The sequence below is a fragment of the Boleophthalmus pectinirostris genome, unplaced genomic scaffold, assembly GCF_026225935.1.
Source record: "Boleophthalmus pectinirostris isolate CB_2022bp ecotype Guang Dong unplaced genomic scaffold, ASM2622593v1 HiC_scaffold_20, whole genome shotgun sequence".
Classification (NCBI taxonomy): domain Eukaryota; kingdom Metazoa; phylum Chordata; class Actinopteri; order Gobiiformes; family Gobiidae; genus Boleophthalmus; species Boleophthalmus pectinirostris.
In genome coordinates, this window is record NW_026571153.1 from 619,169 (window position 1) to 634,142 (window position 14,974).

At 46.0% G+C, this 14,974-nt stretch overlaps 1 protein-coding gene across 1 annotated transcript in view; it reads right to left on the reverse strand.

The window, feature by feature from the left end:
• Positions 1–12,806, reverse strand: part of slc10a7 (solute carrier family 10 member 7) — a 22,200-nt gene extending 9,394 nt beyond the window's left edge. Inside the window, exons 1-7 of the mRNA XM_055156779.1 lie at positions 12,451–12,806; positions 9,203–9,434; positions 8,069–8,072; positions 7,224–7,362; positions 995–1,070; positions 868–906; positions 751–786 (exon numbers count right to left, since the gene is read on the reverse strand). Of these exons, the coding sequence (XP_055012754.1) occupies positions 751–786; positions 868–906; positions 995–1,070; positions 7,224–7,362; positions 8,069–8,072; positions 9,203–9,434; positions 12,451–12,671 (747 nt within the window). The 5' untranslated portion in view covers positions 12,672–12,806. The remainder of the gene's footprint in view (positions 1–750; positions 787–867; positions 907–994; positions 1,071–7,223; positions 7,363–8,068; positions 8,073–9,202; positions 9,435–12,450) is intronic.
• Between the last annotated feature and the right edge of the window lie 2,168 nt (positions 12,807–14,974).

A 14,974-nucleotide genomic window follows, 5' to 3' on the forward strand; every position in this document is an offset into this window, starting at 1 on the left:
GAACACAAAACACACGGACGATGACGAGCCATGAGGTCATATGTAAAAAGAACAAAACACCTTCTCACGAGGACGGTCGACGTGAAGCTCGGACATCAGAAATAAAACAAGTGAAAAACAAGTGAAAAACAAGTGACTCCCAGACACAACCGTCAGAGTCTGGAGTCAGAGTCTGTACGAAGCCTCTGGCCACAGGATCAAGTCTGATTTAACGTCATGATCCAGAAGAAGGAGAAAGACCCAAAGTCACAAACACCAGAACAAGAAGCTCTACGGCGTGTCATTAGAGAAGAAATATAAACACGCCGCCGCCGCCGCCCGTCTCCACTGATGGATTATGTGATAAATGCACTAAAGTCACTCTCCACGGGGAAAACGCGGCACTCGCCGACCGCAGAGACGCTCTGGACGCTCTGAACAACCTGAACAACCTGAACAACCTGAACAACCTGAACAACCTGGACAACCTGGACAACCTTAAAGCTCTGGACGTTCTGAACACCTTGACACCCTGAACACCCTGGACGCTCTGGACGCTCTGGACGCCCTGGACACCCTGGACGCCTGGACGCTCAGGGGCATTTGGACTCACACACAAAGGCTTTAAGGAGAGGAGTCCAGCACATTATCGACACCAGGGTCTGAACACAGCTTCAGACCAATCACACGGTTATTTATACCACCAGACTCCGCCCATCCTCCACCAGGCCCCGCCCCCTCCTCCCTCAGGCCCCGCCCCCTCACACTCACAAACAGCAGGAGCAGCAGCGGCGTGACGATGATGCCCTGAAAAGAGAAACACGTTTAAAACACGAAGCCGGACGAACGCCGACGAGCAGAAAAGTTCCACAGTGTCTCTTTACTCACCAGGAAACTCCCGAACGCAGAGTTAAAGATGGCGGCGGCCTGGAAACACACGCAAACGTCAAGAGTCCGAGGCCAGATTTCAGATTTCAGATTTAAACACGTGAGAGAGAAAAAAAAAAAACTTCACCTCGTTTCCACCGACGGCTTTGGTCAGAATCACAGCGGACGAGACCGGAGGAGGCATACAGCTGACCGTCTGTAAACTGACAGAAGAAGAAGAAGAAGAGAGAGAGAGAGAGAGAGAGAGAGAGAGAGAGAGAGAGAGAGAGAGAGAGAGAGAGAGAGAGAGAGAGGAGAGAGAGAGAGAGAGAGAGAGGAGAGAAGAGAGAGAGAGAGAGAGAGAGAGAGAGAGAGAGAGAGAGAGAGAGAGAGAGAGAGAGAGAGAGAGAGGAGAGAGAGAGAGAGAGGAGAGAGAGAGAGGAGAGAGAGGAGAGAGAGAGAGAGAGAGGAGAGAGGAGAGAGAGGAGAGAGAGGAGAGAGAGAGAGGAGAGAGAGAGAGAGAGAGAGAGAGGAGGAGAGAGAGAGGAGGAGAGAGGAGGAGAGAGAGAGAGGAGAGAGAGGAGGAGAGAGAGAGAGAGAGAGAGAGAGAGGAGGAGAGAGGAGAGAGGAGAGAGAGGAGAGAGAGAGAGAGAGAGAGAGGAGGAGAGAGAGAGAGAGATGAGAGGAGAGAGAGAGAGAGAGAGAGGAGAGAGAGAGAGGAGAGAGAGGAGAGAGACAAGAGGAGAAAAGGAGGAGGAGAGAGAGAGAGAGAGGAGAGAGAGGAGAAGAGGAGAGAGAAGGAGGAGGAGAGGAGAGGAGGAGGAGGAGAGGAGAAGAGAGGGAGGGAGAGAGAGGAGGAGGAGAGGAGGGAGTGAGAAGAGGAGGAGAGGAGAGAGGAGAGAGGAGGAGGAGGAGAGAGAGGAGGAGGAGAGGAGGAGAGAGAGAAAAGAGGAGGAGAGAGAGGAGGAGAGAGGAGGAGAGAGAGAGAGGAGAGAGAGGAGGGAGAGGAGAGGAGAGAGAGGAGAGGAGGGAGGAGAGGAGGAGGAGAGAGGAGGAGAGAGGAGGAGGAGGAGGAGGAGAGGAGAGGAGGAGAGAGAGAGGAGGAGGAGAGGTGAGAGAGAGAGAGAGGAGGAGAGAGAGGAATGGGAGGAGCGAGAAAAGCAGATGGGGGAGGAGAGAGAGAGAGAGAGAGAGAGGGAGGAAAGGGAGTGAGAAGAGGAGATGGGGGAGAAAAGGAGGGAGAGAGAGGGATGAGTGGGAGGGGGAAGAGAGGAGAGAGGGAAGGAGGGAAGGAAAGGGAGTGAAAAAAGGAGACGGGGAAGGAGAGAGGAAAAGAGGGAGAAAAGAGAGAGAGAAAGAGGGAGAGGTTGGAGGTACAGAATAAAAAAGAAGAGAAAGATAAAGAGAGAGAGAAGAAGAGGAGGAGGAGAGGATGAGGTGTTTGTGACAGAGTGAGCGCTGCCTCTGGTGGTGAGTCCCAGTACTGCAGATATTTTACACTGAAACTTTACTGATCCACAAGAAAAAAAAAAAAAAAGATCTGAACACAATTTTACACCAACAATTAAACTCTTATTTTAATCTGTTGGAATTACATTTTTACACTTTTTTTATTTATTTTTTTATTTTTTTTGGAGGGGACATTAGAAGATGAGTTGAAGCTCACAGGAGTCACGTTTGTGTCACGTTTGTGTCTTGTTGGACCTTCAGTTCCTCTCGCTGGTTTGGTTTTTGGTTTTTAATTGACGTGTGAATGAGTTTGTTTTATCGACTCTTCTGAGACGTGGAAACAGAAGAGATATTTTAGATATTTTAGATATTTTATTTTGTTTGGTAGATTTGATTTATTTATTTGGGGATCAGGTTTTATTTACGGTTCGTGCAGGTCGAGTTCACAAAGAGACTTTTGAGGACGACGCACAACTCGGCTTTGACTTTTCACCAAATGTGAGAATTCCAACGGCTCAGGCCTCTCCAAGACACACACACACACACACACACTGTACACACACACTGTACACACACACTCTGTACACACACACACACACACACACACACACACACACACACACTGTACACACACACACACTGTACACACACACACACACACACACACACACACACACACACACACACACACACACACACACACTGTACACACACACACACACACACACACACACACACACACACACACACACACACACACACACACACACACACACACACACACACACTGTACACACACACACACACACACACACACACACACACACACACACACACACACACACACACACACTGTACACACACACACACACACACACACACACACACACACACACACACACACACACACACACTACACACACACACACACACACACACACACACACACTGTACACACACACACACTGTACACACACAAACACACACTCAGTACACACACACTACACACACACACACACACACACACACACACACTACACACACACACACACACACGTACACACACAAACACACACACACACACACACACACTGTACACACACACACACTGTACACACACACACACACACACACACACACACACACACACACACACACACACACACACTACACACACACACACACACACACACACACTGCACACACACACACACACACTGCACACACACACACACACACACACACACACACACACACACACACACACACACACACACACACACACACACACACACACTACACACACACACACACACACACACACACACACTGTACACACACACACACACACACACACACACACAACACACACACACACACACACACTGTACACACACACACACTGTACACACACACACACACACACACACACACACTGTACACACACACACACACACTCTGTACACACACACACACAAACACACTCTGTACACACACACACTCTGACACACACACAGAAACACACACACACAGAGACACACACTCTGTACACACACACTGTACACACACACAGTACACACATACATGCACACAAACACACACACACACACACTTGTGTGTACAGAGCCTCGTGTTGTGGAGAAGTCTGAGCCGTTGGAGTTAAACTGGTGGACGTAGAAGCAGCAGTGACAGTAGTAGTAGCTGCAGCAGTAAAATCATTAGTAATATCATTAGTAGTAGTAGTAGTAGTAGTAGTAGTAGTAGTAGTAGTAGTAGTAGTAGTAGTAGTAGTAGTAGTAGTAGTAGTAGTAGTAGTAGTAGTAGTATTAGTAGTAGTAGTAGTAGTAGTAGTAGTAGTAGTAGTAGTAGTACTGCTCCAAGTGTGTGAGTTTAGACAAACAGCAGACAGGACGGTTAAAAGTCAGAAAATAAATGTTTATATTGATAATAAAAGAGATTTAAAACCACTAAATAAAAGAAATGATCCTGTGGATCAATCCTGCCCATCACCTTCACCTTTCACTATTTTTCAATTCCGTTGGGAAGAGAAACAGTTTGAACGGAGGTTTGAGTCACACACATCTGATTCACTTTTGCATTTATGAAGTTCACAAACTAATTTCTTGAGTCGTTTTCCGCTGTTTGGATCCAACAACCACAACAATTACGACGTCCGAATCCCAAAACTAAAATATGACAATATCAGAACCAGAAACAAAAGTGAAATGGTTCAAAAGACTTGAAAAGATCGACTTTGACAATAGACACGTCCCACTGGGAAAACAAACATGGAGGTTTGATCATCACTTTTTCAGAGGATCCTTCTCAGTATGAATTGTGCGATGACCAGAAGTCTGAAATTCATGATGCTTGTATTTGACATGTCTCTTGCTTATTTATTGATTTATTTGCTACTTACTTTAGAATTTATTATCACCATTTATATTTTTTTACTCTTTGTTATGATATTATATTGTGACGTGTGACTCCTGTGTCCAAATCATTTCCTTGTGGATCGATAAAGTTTGTCCAAGTCTAGTCATATTAGCATGAGCATCGTTAGTATCAGCGTTATTGGCAGTAGAGAGGCTTTGCACCGTCACGTGTCGCCCATGGCAACAGAACCTACACCGCCATGACACCAGGCACGATATGTCATTGACTTCAGCAGCATCGGAGAAACATGGGCAGGTTTTGTTGTGTATTTGGTTGTTCTAGATCAGGCATGTCCAAACTATGGCCCGGGGGCCAAATGCGGCCCTCAGACAAATTTTTGTTGGCCCTCAGGCTTCCAGGTAAATTGGCCCAAATTACCTTGCATCAATATATATATATTTTTTTTACTGCAAGTTTTTTGAAAATCTACCTTGATAAAGCTGATATTTAATATTGTGTGTTTGGTTTTAAGGATCTTAGCATGAATAAAGACTGATGGTTCATTCTAACGTGTTAAACATTTCAATTATTCCCTGTACTGAACACCAAGTCTACGGCCCTCAGTCGACCCTCTGCTTTCTCTCTGTTTAGATATGTGGCCCTTGATGAAAAAAGTTTGGACACCCCTGTTCTAGACGCTCTGAACGAGATAAAACAATTTGATTCTTCACTGTTCCTCTGGAAATGACTCATCAGTATCAAACAAGGGAATTATCAAAAAAAAAAAAAAAAAAAAAAAAAGACGCGGATTATGTCTAGAGAACATAAACCAAAAAGAGATTTCCAGTGTTACCATCGAGACACACTCAGGTCACTTTCATCAAGGTGTTTGTTATTTAAATTGTTTCATAGTTTGTTTAATGAGAGAAGCACATTTACTGAACTAAAATTTCATTAATTTATCCAGGAAAACCCACACTAGTTTACGATTCAACAAACCCACATTGAGCTCCTGTGATCAACACGACGCACGAGTCGAAGAGTCTGTGAGCCGAACCTCGCAAAGAATCGACCATGAAAAGATCCTCAGCAACGTTAGAAAGATCCACTCACAAAAAGAGAAGAAGTTATAAACAAGACAATAAAGAAAACATGGGTCCTACGACGAGTGACATGTTTATATGTGCTGGAAGATACAGTTTCTACTGCCACTCACACTGCAAATGTTTTCTTTTTACATTTTAGTTCAGTAAATGTGCTTCTCTCATTAAATAAACTATGAAACAATTTAAATAACAAATATCTTGATGAAAGTGACGTGAGTGTGTCTTGATGGAACCATTGGAAATCTCTTCGTGGTTTATGTTCTCTAGACATAATTCCTGTCTTTTTTTTGATAATTCCCTTGTTTGATCCTGATGAGTCATTTCCAGAGGAACAGTGAAGAAAAGAATCGTTTTATCCCTTTCAGAGCGTCTAGAACAGAGGTGTTCACACTTTTTCATCATGTGAGCTACTTACAAAATGACCAAGTCAAAATGATCGACCTAATACAAAGTCAAACAAACTGCACTGAAACACTCTGTGCCCCTTTTTTGGACCCTCCCCCACAGTTTGAGAACCTCTTCTTTAAGAGAACTTCCTCTGGCACTTTACACAAAACTGTGAAAAAAGTGAAGGAAGATTTTTAAACCTGTTTTTTAAAGTTCCAAACTGGAGTTTCATTCTTTTGTGGTTTTGCAGTGATATTTACCAGCCTCTGCACGTTTACCAAACCAAACGCACATCGTGACAAACACAGATGCATTTGTCACTTTTGTTAGACAAACTTCAGCCAAATGTGGCAGTAGGTCTGTTCTGTAGATCCGCTCTATGCTGTAGACCTGCTTTGTGCCGACACTGGAACACACATTTAGACTGGTTTTTGCTTCACGTTTGGTCTTGCCGCACTGTGGGAGGGGCTTGTGTTGGCTGTACGCAGGAAGGAGCGAGAGCGTGAAAAGGCGAGGGGCGGCGTGCTGACGTGAGGCAGGTGGACAGGTAGGATGTTTAGGAAGTTGAACCTGCCCTGTGATGCACGCTGGTACACGAGGGCACACGCTGTCGCAGACGAGCCGTGCATAGGGAGCGTGTGTGTTTGTGATGCGCCGTAGAGTCTCCGCGGGTTTCAAATGAGCGCACAGGCTGCACTGAGACGCCCCACACGCTCCTGCACCCGCTACAAGTTTATTACCAACAGCAGCGGCCGGAATGAAATATGATCACACTTGTTGAGTGTCAGACCTCGAGTGAGAGACAAGACCGAGTCCAAACACAAGTCCGAGACGAGACACGACGATCTACCCACACGACCTCGGAGATCGACTGGTAGATCGAGATCGACATATTGAGCACCACTGGTCTAGAACAACCACATACACAACAAAACCTGCCCGTGTTTCTCCGACGCTGCTGAAGTCAGTGTCATGGCGGCGTAGGTACCGTTGCCATGGGCGACACGTGACGGTGCAAAGCCTCTATTACGATGCCGAGTATGAGCGTGGACGTCGTACCCTCTGAGGAGCCACTGGTCGATGCTGGAGAGGGCGAGCAGTCGGATCAGCAGCCACACAGACACGGGGAAGAAGACTAAAGTGAAGCTCTGGACAAACAGATGCAGCCGGACGTGGAGCAGGGCGCTGGTCAGCTCCTAAACACACACACACACACACACACACATGCAGACACACACATGCAGACACACACACATGCACACACAAACGCACAGATGCACATGGTCACGGTTTGTTTGTTTGGTTTAATTATTCTAATACACATACTACAGGTCCATGGACAGACGTCTGGGGAGCAAGAAGCCTCACGTGGGCTCGGCACTTTCGATTCCATACGATACTTTTCAAATTTATTCAATACGGTTCAATAAAAATAATGCCTAAATCGTGGCAGTGATATTAAAAGTCTTGGTTAAGCTGCGTTAGGGTTGCCAACTCCCCGAAAACTAAATAAGGGACACCTCATTCGAAGGGCCGACGCTTCAAGGTTTTCAGTGAAGGCCCAAGAAAAAATATTGAAATAATTCTTGTACAACTAATATATTTTTCAGTATTTTTTATTCAGTGAGTAATAAACACGACACTAGTAATAATTTCTGGATCGTTGTTTAAACTTGGACTGATATGAAACAAAGGGTTAATATTAGGGGTGTGCAAAAATATTGAAATGTCGATATATCGTATCATTTAATGTGATGATACAGTATCGATTTCAGCGGCTGCTGTATCGACATATCGCCAAGCATACGTTTTAGTACATTTTACAAAATTATTTTGCCACAGCGTTACAGTTCTGTTTGTTCAGAGGAAGGAAACTTGTTTACGCGACACATTTGACATTTTCACTGTTTTGAGGATTAAAATGTTTGTGTTTCATTTGAACTTTGCACAAGAAAAGGTTTAACAAAGACTTTTAGTATCACAGTCATAATTTAGCCATTATTTTTTGAACCGTACTGAATCGTTTTGAAATATATTGTATCGAATTGAAAGCTCACTGTATCAAGATATGTATCGTATCGGCAACTTCTTAATGACACTCAGCCCTATTAAAATTGGTGCATTTCATATGGACGTTGCACAAGAAGTGCAAACAAAGACTTTTAGTATCAAAGCCATGATTTTGTGATTATTTTTGATTGAACCATACTGAATTGATTTGAAATATATCGCATCAAATCGAAAGTTCACTGTATCGAGATATGTATCGTATCGTGGCCTATGCATCGATGTATGTATCGTATTGGAGCCTTTGCATTAGAGTTCAGACGCCATGGACTGACAGAAGAATAATACTTAAGGCGTCCAGAGCGTCTGTCGTCCTGGAAACAAGTGACATTTCCCAGAACGATGGACCAGACTGAGAGAGACTTTAGTGTTTTTATTACATGAAACCATCAGCGGAGAAGATCGACTCGACGACTGCAGCGTGAAGATATTTAGACTCCGATAATCACACTGGTTTAGTCCTGGTTTAGTCCTGGTTTAGTCCTGGTTTAGTCCTGGTTTAGTCCTGGTTTAGACCAGTCCTGGTTTAGACCTGGTTTAGACCTGGTTTTAGACCTGGTTTAGTCCTGGTTTAGTCCTGGTTTAGTCCTGGTTTAGACCTGGTTTAGACCTGGTTTAGTCCTGGTTTTAGACCCGGTTTAGACCCGGTTTAGACCCGGTTTAGTCCTGGTCCAGTCCCTGGTCCAGTCCTGGTCCAGTCCTGGTCCAAGTCCTGGTCCAGTCCTGGTCCAGTCCTGGTTTAGTCCTGGTTTAGTCCTGGTTTAGTCCCGGTTTAGACCCGGTTTAGTCCCGGTTTAGTCCCGGTTTAGTCCCGGTTTAGTCCTGGTCCAGTCCTGGTTTAGTCCTGGTCCAGTCCTGGTTTAGTCCTGGTCCAGTCGTGGAGTGAATATATTTATTTATTATATTTATGACGTGGTGTAGTGTTTCTTGTCCTGGTTTTTCTCTTTCTTCTTCTTCTTCTGGGGAATAACGTCACTACGTCTCTGGATACTCGTCCCTGATTGGTTGACGCGACGCATCAGACGCCAAAAGTTCTGATTTTTCGACTTCTGACGCCGACGCCCTGGATGCGCGTCCGGAGCGTCGACGCCTGAACGCTCAAGCCGCGCCGACGCCCAAAGACGAACGTCCACATAGACTTTGTGAGCGTGTGACCTGGACGCCGTGACCTCGCCGTCCGAACGCAGCTTTAAACCACTTCTTCTTGTGCAAAGTTCATACGAAACACAAACACTTTAATCCTCAAACAGTGAAAATGTCAAATGTGTCGCGTAAACGAGTTTCCTTCCACTGAACAAACAACAAAACTGGAACTGGAACTAAATAATTTAGTAAAATAAACCAAAAAATCCTCTTGGTGAAATATCGATACAGCAGAACACGATATCGATCCTGTATCATCACATTAAACCATACGATATATCGATATTTTAATATTTTTGCACACCTCAAGCCCACTAAATATAAATAAGGACTGAACCAGGACTAAACCAGGACTAAACCAGGACTGAACAAGGACTAAACCAGGACCCTAAACCAGGACTGAACCAGGACTGAACCAGGACTGAAACCAGGACTAAACCAGGACTAAACCCTAGGACTAAACCAGGACTAAAACCAGGACTTAAACCAGGACTGAACCAGGACTAAACCAGGACTAAACCAGGACTAAACCAGGACTCCAAAACCAGGACTAAAACCCAGGACTCTAAACCAGGACTAAACCAGGACTAAACCAGGACCAGGAAACCAGGACTAAACCAGGACTAAACCAGGACTAAACCAGGATCTAAACCAGGTCTAAAACCAGGACTAAACCAGGTCTAAACCTAGGTCTAAACACTAACCAGGACTAAACCAGGACTAAACCAGGACTAAACCAGGATCTAAACCAGGAAAACCAGGTAAACCAGGAAAACTAAACCAGGACTGAACCAGGACTGAACCAGGACTAAACCAGGTCTAAACCAGGTCTAAACCAGGTCTAAAACCAGGTCTAAACCAGCTAAAGGTCTAAACCAGGACTAAAACCAGGACTTAAACCAGGACTAAAACCAGGACTAAACCAGACTAAACCAGGACTAAACCAGGACTAAACCACCCAGGACTCTAAACCAGGACTCTCTAAACCAGGACTCTAAACCAGGACTAAAAACCAGGTCTAAACCAGGTCTAAACCAGGACTAAACCAGGACTAAACCAGGACTAACCAGGTCTAAACCAAGGACTAAACCAGGTCCAGGTAAACCAGGTCTAAACTAAACCAGGACTCTAAAACCAGGTCTAAACCAGGTCTAAAACCAGGTCTAAACCAGGTCTAAACCAGGTCTAAAACCAGGACTAAACCAGGTAAACCAGGTCTAAACCAGGACTAAACCAGGTCTAAACCAGGAAACTAAAACCAGGACTAAAACCCAGGTCTAAAACCAGGACTCTAAACCAGGTCTAAACCAGGACTAAATCCAGGACTAAACCAGGTCTAAAACCAGGACTAAACCAGGACTAAACCAGGTCTAAACCAGGACTAAACCGTTTTCAGTCCTGGTCTGGTCCCGGTCCCAGTCCTGTTCCTGTTCCCTGGTCTCATTCTTGGTCCCGGTCTAAGTCCTGGTCTCAGTCCCGGTCTGGTCCCAGACCTCGTTTAGTCCTGGTTCAGTCCTGGTTCAGTCCTGGTTCAGTCCTGGTTTAGTCCTGGTTTAGTCCTGGTTTAGTCCTGGTTTAGTCCTGGTTTAGTCCTGGTTCAGTCCTGGTTCAGTCCTGGTTCAGTCCTGGTTTAGTCCTGGGTTCAGTCCTGGTTCAGTCCTGGTTCAGTCCTGGTTCAGTCCTGGTTTAGTCCTGGTTCAGTCCTGGTTCAGTCCTGTTTTAGTCCTGGTTTAGTCCTGGTTTAGTCCTGGTTTAGTCCTGGTTTAGTCCTGGTTTAGTCCTGGTTTAGACCTGGTTCAGTCCTGGTTTAGTCCTGGTTTAATCCTGGTTTAGTCCTGGTTTAATCCTGGTTTAGTCCTGGTTTAGTCCTGGTTTAGTCCTGGTTTAGTCCTGGTTTAGTCAGGCAAATAATGAAGAAAATTGTTGTTCGTTTTCTTATTTTCAGTTTTATATTGAAAAACAAGGTTTTTCTTCTGCCGCATTTTTCACTTTGACTTTGATTTTATTACGACTTTATTCTCCTAATATTATAACTTTATTCTCATAATATTATAACTTTATTCTCCTAATATTACGACTTTAATGTCGAAATGTTACGACTTTATTCTCGAAACACCAGCATCTTTTTACATTTTTTATCTGACCCTTAAACTCCGTCGTAATTCGGGCCTTTTGAGTAAAAGTATTTCCTAAAGCGTCCACTGGGTTCGACTGACAACATTTTCACATTTTATGCACTGCACTTGAAGGTTGTAAAACCAGTAGCGTCAGACACGCGAGTCTAATCTCTGAGATAAGATAAAGGACGGTAAACGCGTAAAAGCTGCGCATTAAGACTCATAAAACCGGAACGAGTCTTTTGTCAGCGCAGACCCGCCGCCCTGATGTCAACACAACACGCAGGTTTAACTATTTCACATAAACAAACAGACTTTAAGACGCGCTCAAGGATGTGGGCGTTATTTTTCCAGTGCAACGTGTCCTTATGCCCAATTACGCAGCGCGGTTTTACGCACAGAGGACGCACTGTTTTGGCAAAGAACTTGTAATTCAAACGTTTTACCACTAAAAACTACAAATGCTGGGGTCATTCATTCACGTATTTTCATTCATAGACGTATTTTAGACTTGGTTCGTACGGTAGAGTGACCAGAGTTTCAAAATAAACATTGGGACGTCCCTGGTTTGTTGTGGTTGGTGATAATAAAAGTGCGAAACGCGTGCGTAAAGAAGGAGAATTTTTACGCACTCGAGTCACATTTTCTTTGTGTTTTGGTCGTTTTTAAGCAGATGTTTTGTATTTTACTGAAATAAATGACAGTTTGCGTCTCTCTTTACTGTTGGCAGGGTCAGACTGGTCAAAAATAGAAACACTTGGGACATTTTTTTGAACAAAACTGGGACAAATCGCTGGTTTTGGATGAATCTGCTGGGACAGGGGACACAGGCTCAAAACCGGGACAAACCGGGACAAACGGGGACAAAGTGGGACGTCTGGTCATCCCGTTACGTAAAGAAGGAGGTTAGTTTGTGTCACGCTAAACTGATGTCAACAAGTGTCAAAAAGGAAAGTCACAGTTCGATGTTTGGAAACGGTTCAAAGTGTCGTATTTTCTCACGTAAATAAATAAGTCCACGTTGTCCTGTCGGGAGCGGGACACCGGGAGGACACCCACCCACCCCCCGCGGGCTCTCACCTCCTTTGACGCCGAAGCTGGGATGCACTTTGGCGGATAAGATGACGAGCACGATCCCGATGATGAACCACTCCTTCCGGACGGTGGCGACGAGGCCCATGGTTCGACGCTCCGCGGCCCGGGCCCTGCCGCCTGTGCGCGCCCGGCCTCCCGTGTCCGTGCGCCCGGCGGGTCGGGGGTGGGGGGGCTCGGTGCGTGGGCAGGTGGAGGTGTGGAGGCGCTCGTCCAAAACACAACACGGGAGCGCGCATTTCCGGACACGTGGGCAACGCGGAGGGGAGGGGGGAGGCCGTAATGCGCAGAGGAGACGCGCAGCACGACGCGCGACGTTACGGTAAAAGAAACAGGAAAATAAAACCAAAAAAAAAAAAAGAAAAAAGCTTTAAATGTGGAGTGACCAGGTTTTTAAAAGTGGTATGAATAAAATAGTGAAAAAAAAGATCATGAGGAACTTTTGATGCTGATTTTTATTTATTTATTTATTTTGCTTTATGGTCATTTGTAAACACGAATTTCTGAATTTTGGCAAAACAAATGAAAAATTATGCTCCTGTTTACAGTTGGTTAGATTAGACAAAAAATGTGGTAGTCCTGGTTTAGTCCTGGTTTAGTCCTGGTTTAGTCCTGGTTTAGTCCTGGTTTAGTCCTGGGTTTTGACCTGGTTTAGTCCTGGTTTAGTCCTGGTTAGGTTAGTTTAGTCCTGGTTTAGACCTGGTTTAGTCCTGGTTTAGACCTGGTTTAGTCCTGGTTTTGACCTGGTTAGTCCTGGTTTAGTCCTGGTTTAGTCCTGGTTTAGTCCTGGTGTTTTAGTCCTGGTTTAGTCCTGGTTTAGATGGTTTAGTAGTTTTAGTCCTGGTTTAGACCTGGTTTAGACCTGGTTTAGTCCTGGTTTACCTGGTTTAGTCCTGGTTTTGACCTGGTTTAGTCCTGGTTTAGTCCTGGTTTAGAGTCCTGGTTTTATTTAGTCCTGGTTTAGTCCTGGTTTAGTCCTGGTTTAGTCCTGGTTTAGTCCTGGTTTAGTAGACCTGGTTTAGACCTGAGACCTGGTTTAGTCTTAGTTTAGTCCTGGTTCAGATTAGGATTCATATTTGTTTCATAAAATCCTGTTGTTTTATTGACGTCTGTAAAATATTAAAACATTTTAACATTTGTCCGTAGACTCAATGTGGTGACATGTTTCAGCCACTAGGGGGAGTGCGGCTGTAAACTCTGTGGTGTTATTTTCTTGCTGTGTTGTCGTCTGTAGAGTCTCGGGGTCCGGTGTCGTCTGTAGACTCTCGGGGTCCGGTGTCGTCTGTAGACTCTCGGGGTCCGGTGTCGTCTGGAGACTCTCGGGTCGTCTCGTCGTCTGGAGACTCTCGGGGTCGGTGTCGTCTGGAGACTCTCGGGTCCGTGTCGTCTGGAGACTCTCGGGGTCCGTGTCGTCTGTAGAGTCTCGGGTCCGGTGTCGTCTGAGAGTCTCGGGGTCCGGTGTCGGAGACTCTCGGGTCCGGTGTCGTCTGGAGACTCTCGGGTCCGGTGTCGTCTGGAGACTCTCGGGGTCCGGTGTCGTCTGGAGACTCTCGGGGTCCGGTGTCGTCTGGAGACTCTCGGGGTCCGGTGTCGTCTGGAGACTCTCGGGGTCCGGTGTCGTCTGGAGACTCTCGGGGTCCGGTGTCGTCTGGAGAGTCTCGGGGTTCAGGGTCCCATTCTCTTCTGTCTTTCCAGTCCAACAGTCTCTGCAGGGAGGGGCCCCCGGGGGCCCGCACAGCCACACTGAACGACCCAATCATAGAGTGAGCCCTGGCCCGGCCCAACAGCACCTGCACACACAGACCCAGTCACACACACTGGAGTTACACACAGAGTCACACACCTGAGTCACACACCAGAGTCACACACCCGAGTCACACACCAGAGTCACACACACCAGAGTCACACACCAGAAGTCACACACAGAGTCACACACCAGAGTCACACACCAGAGTACACACACAGTCACACACCCGAGTCACACACAGAGTCACACACCCGAGTCACACACCAGAGTCACACACCAGAGTCACACACACCAGAGTCACACGAGTCACACACACGAGTCACACACCTGAGTCACACACCAGAGTCACACACACCCAGAGTCACACACCAGAGTCACAGAGTCACACACCAGAGTCACACACCCACACACCGAGTCACACACACCAGAGTCACACACAGAGTCACACACACCCGAGTCACACACACACACGAGTCACACACCCGAGTCACACACCAGAGTCACACACAGAGTCACACACCAGAGTCACACACCAGAGTCACACACACCAGAGTCACACACACCAGAGTCACACACACCAGAGTCACACACCAGAGTCACACACCAGAGTCACACAGAGTCACACACACCAGAGTCACACACCC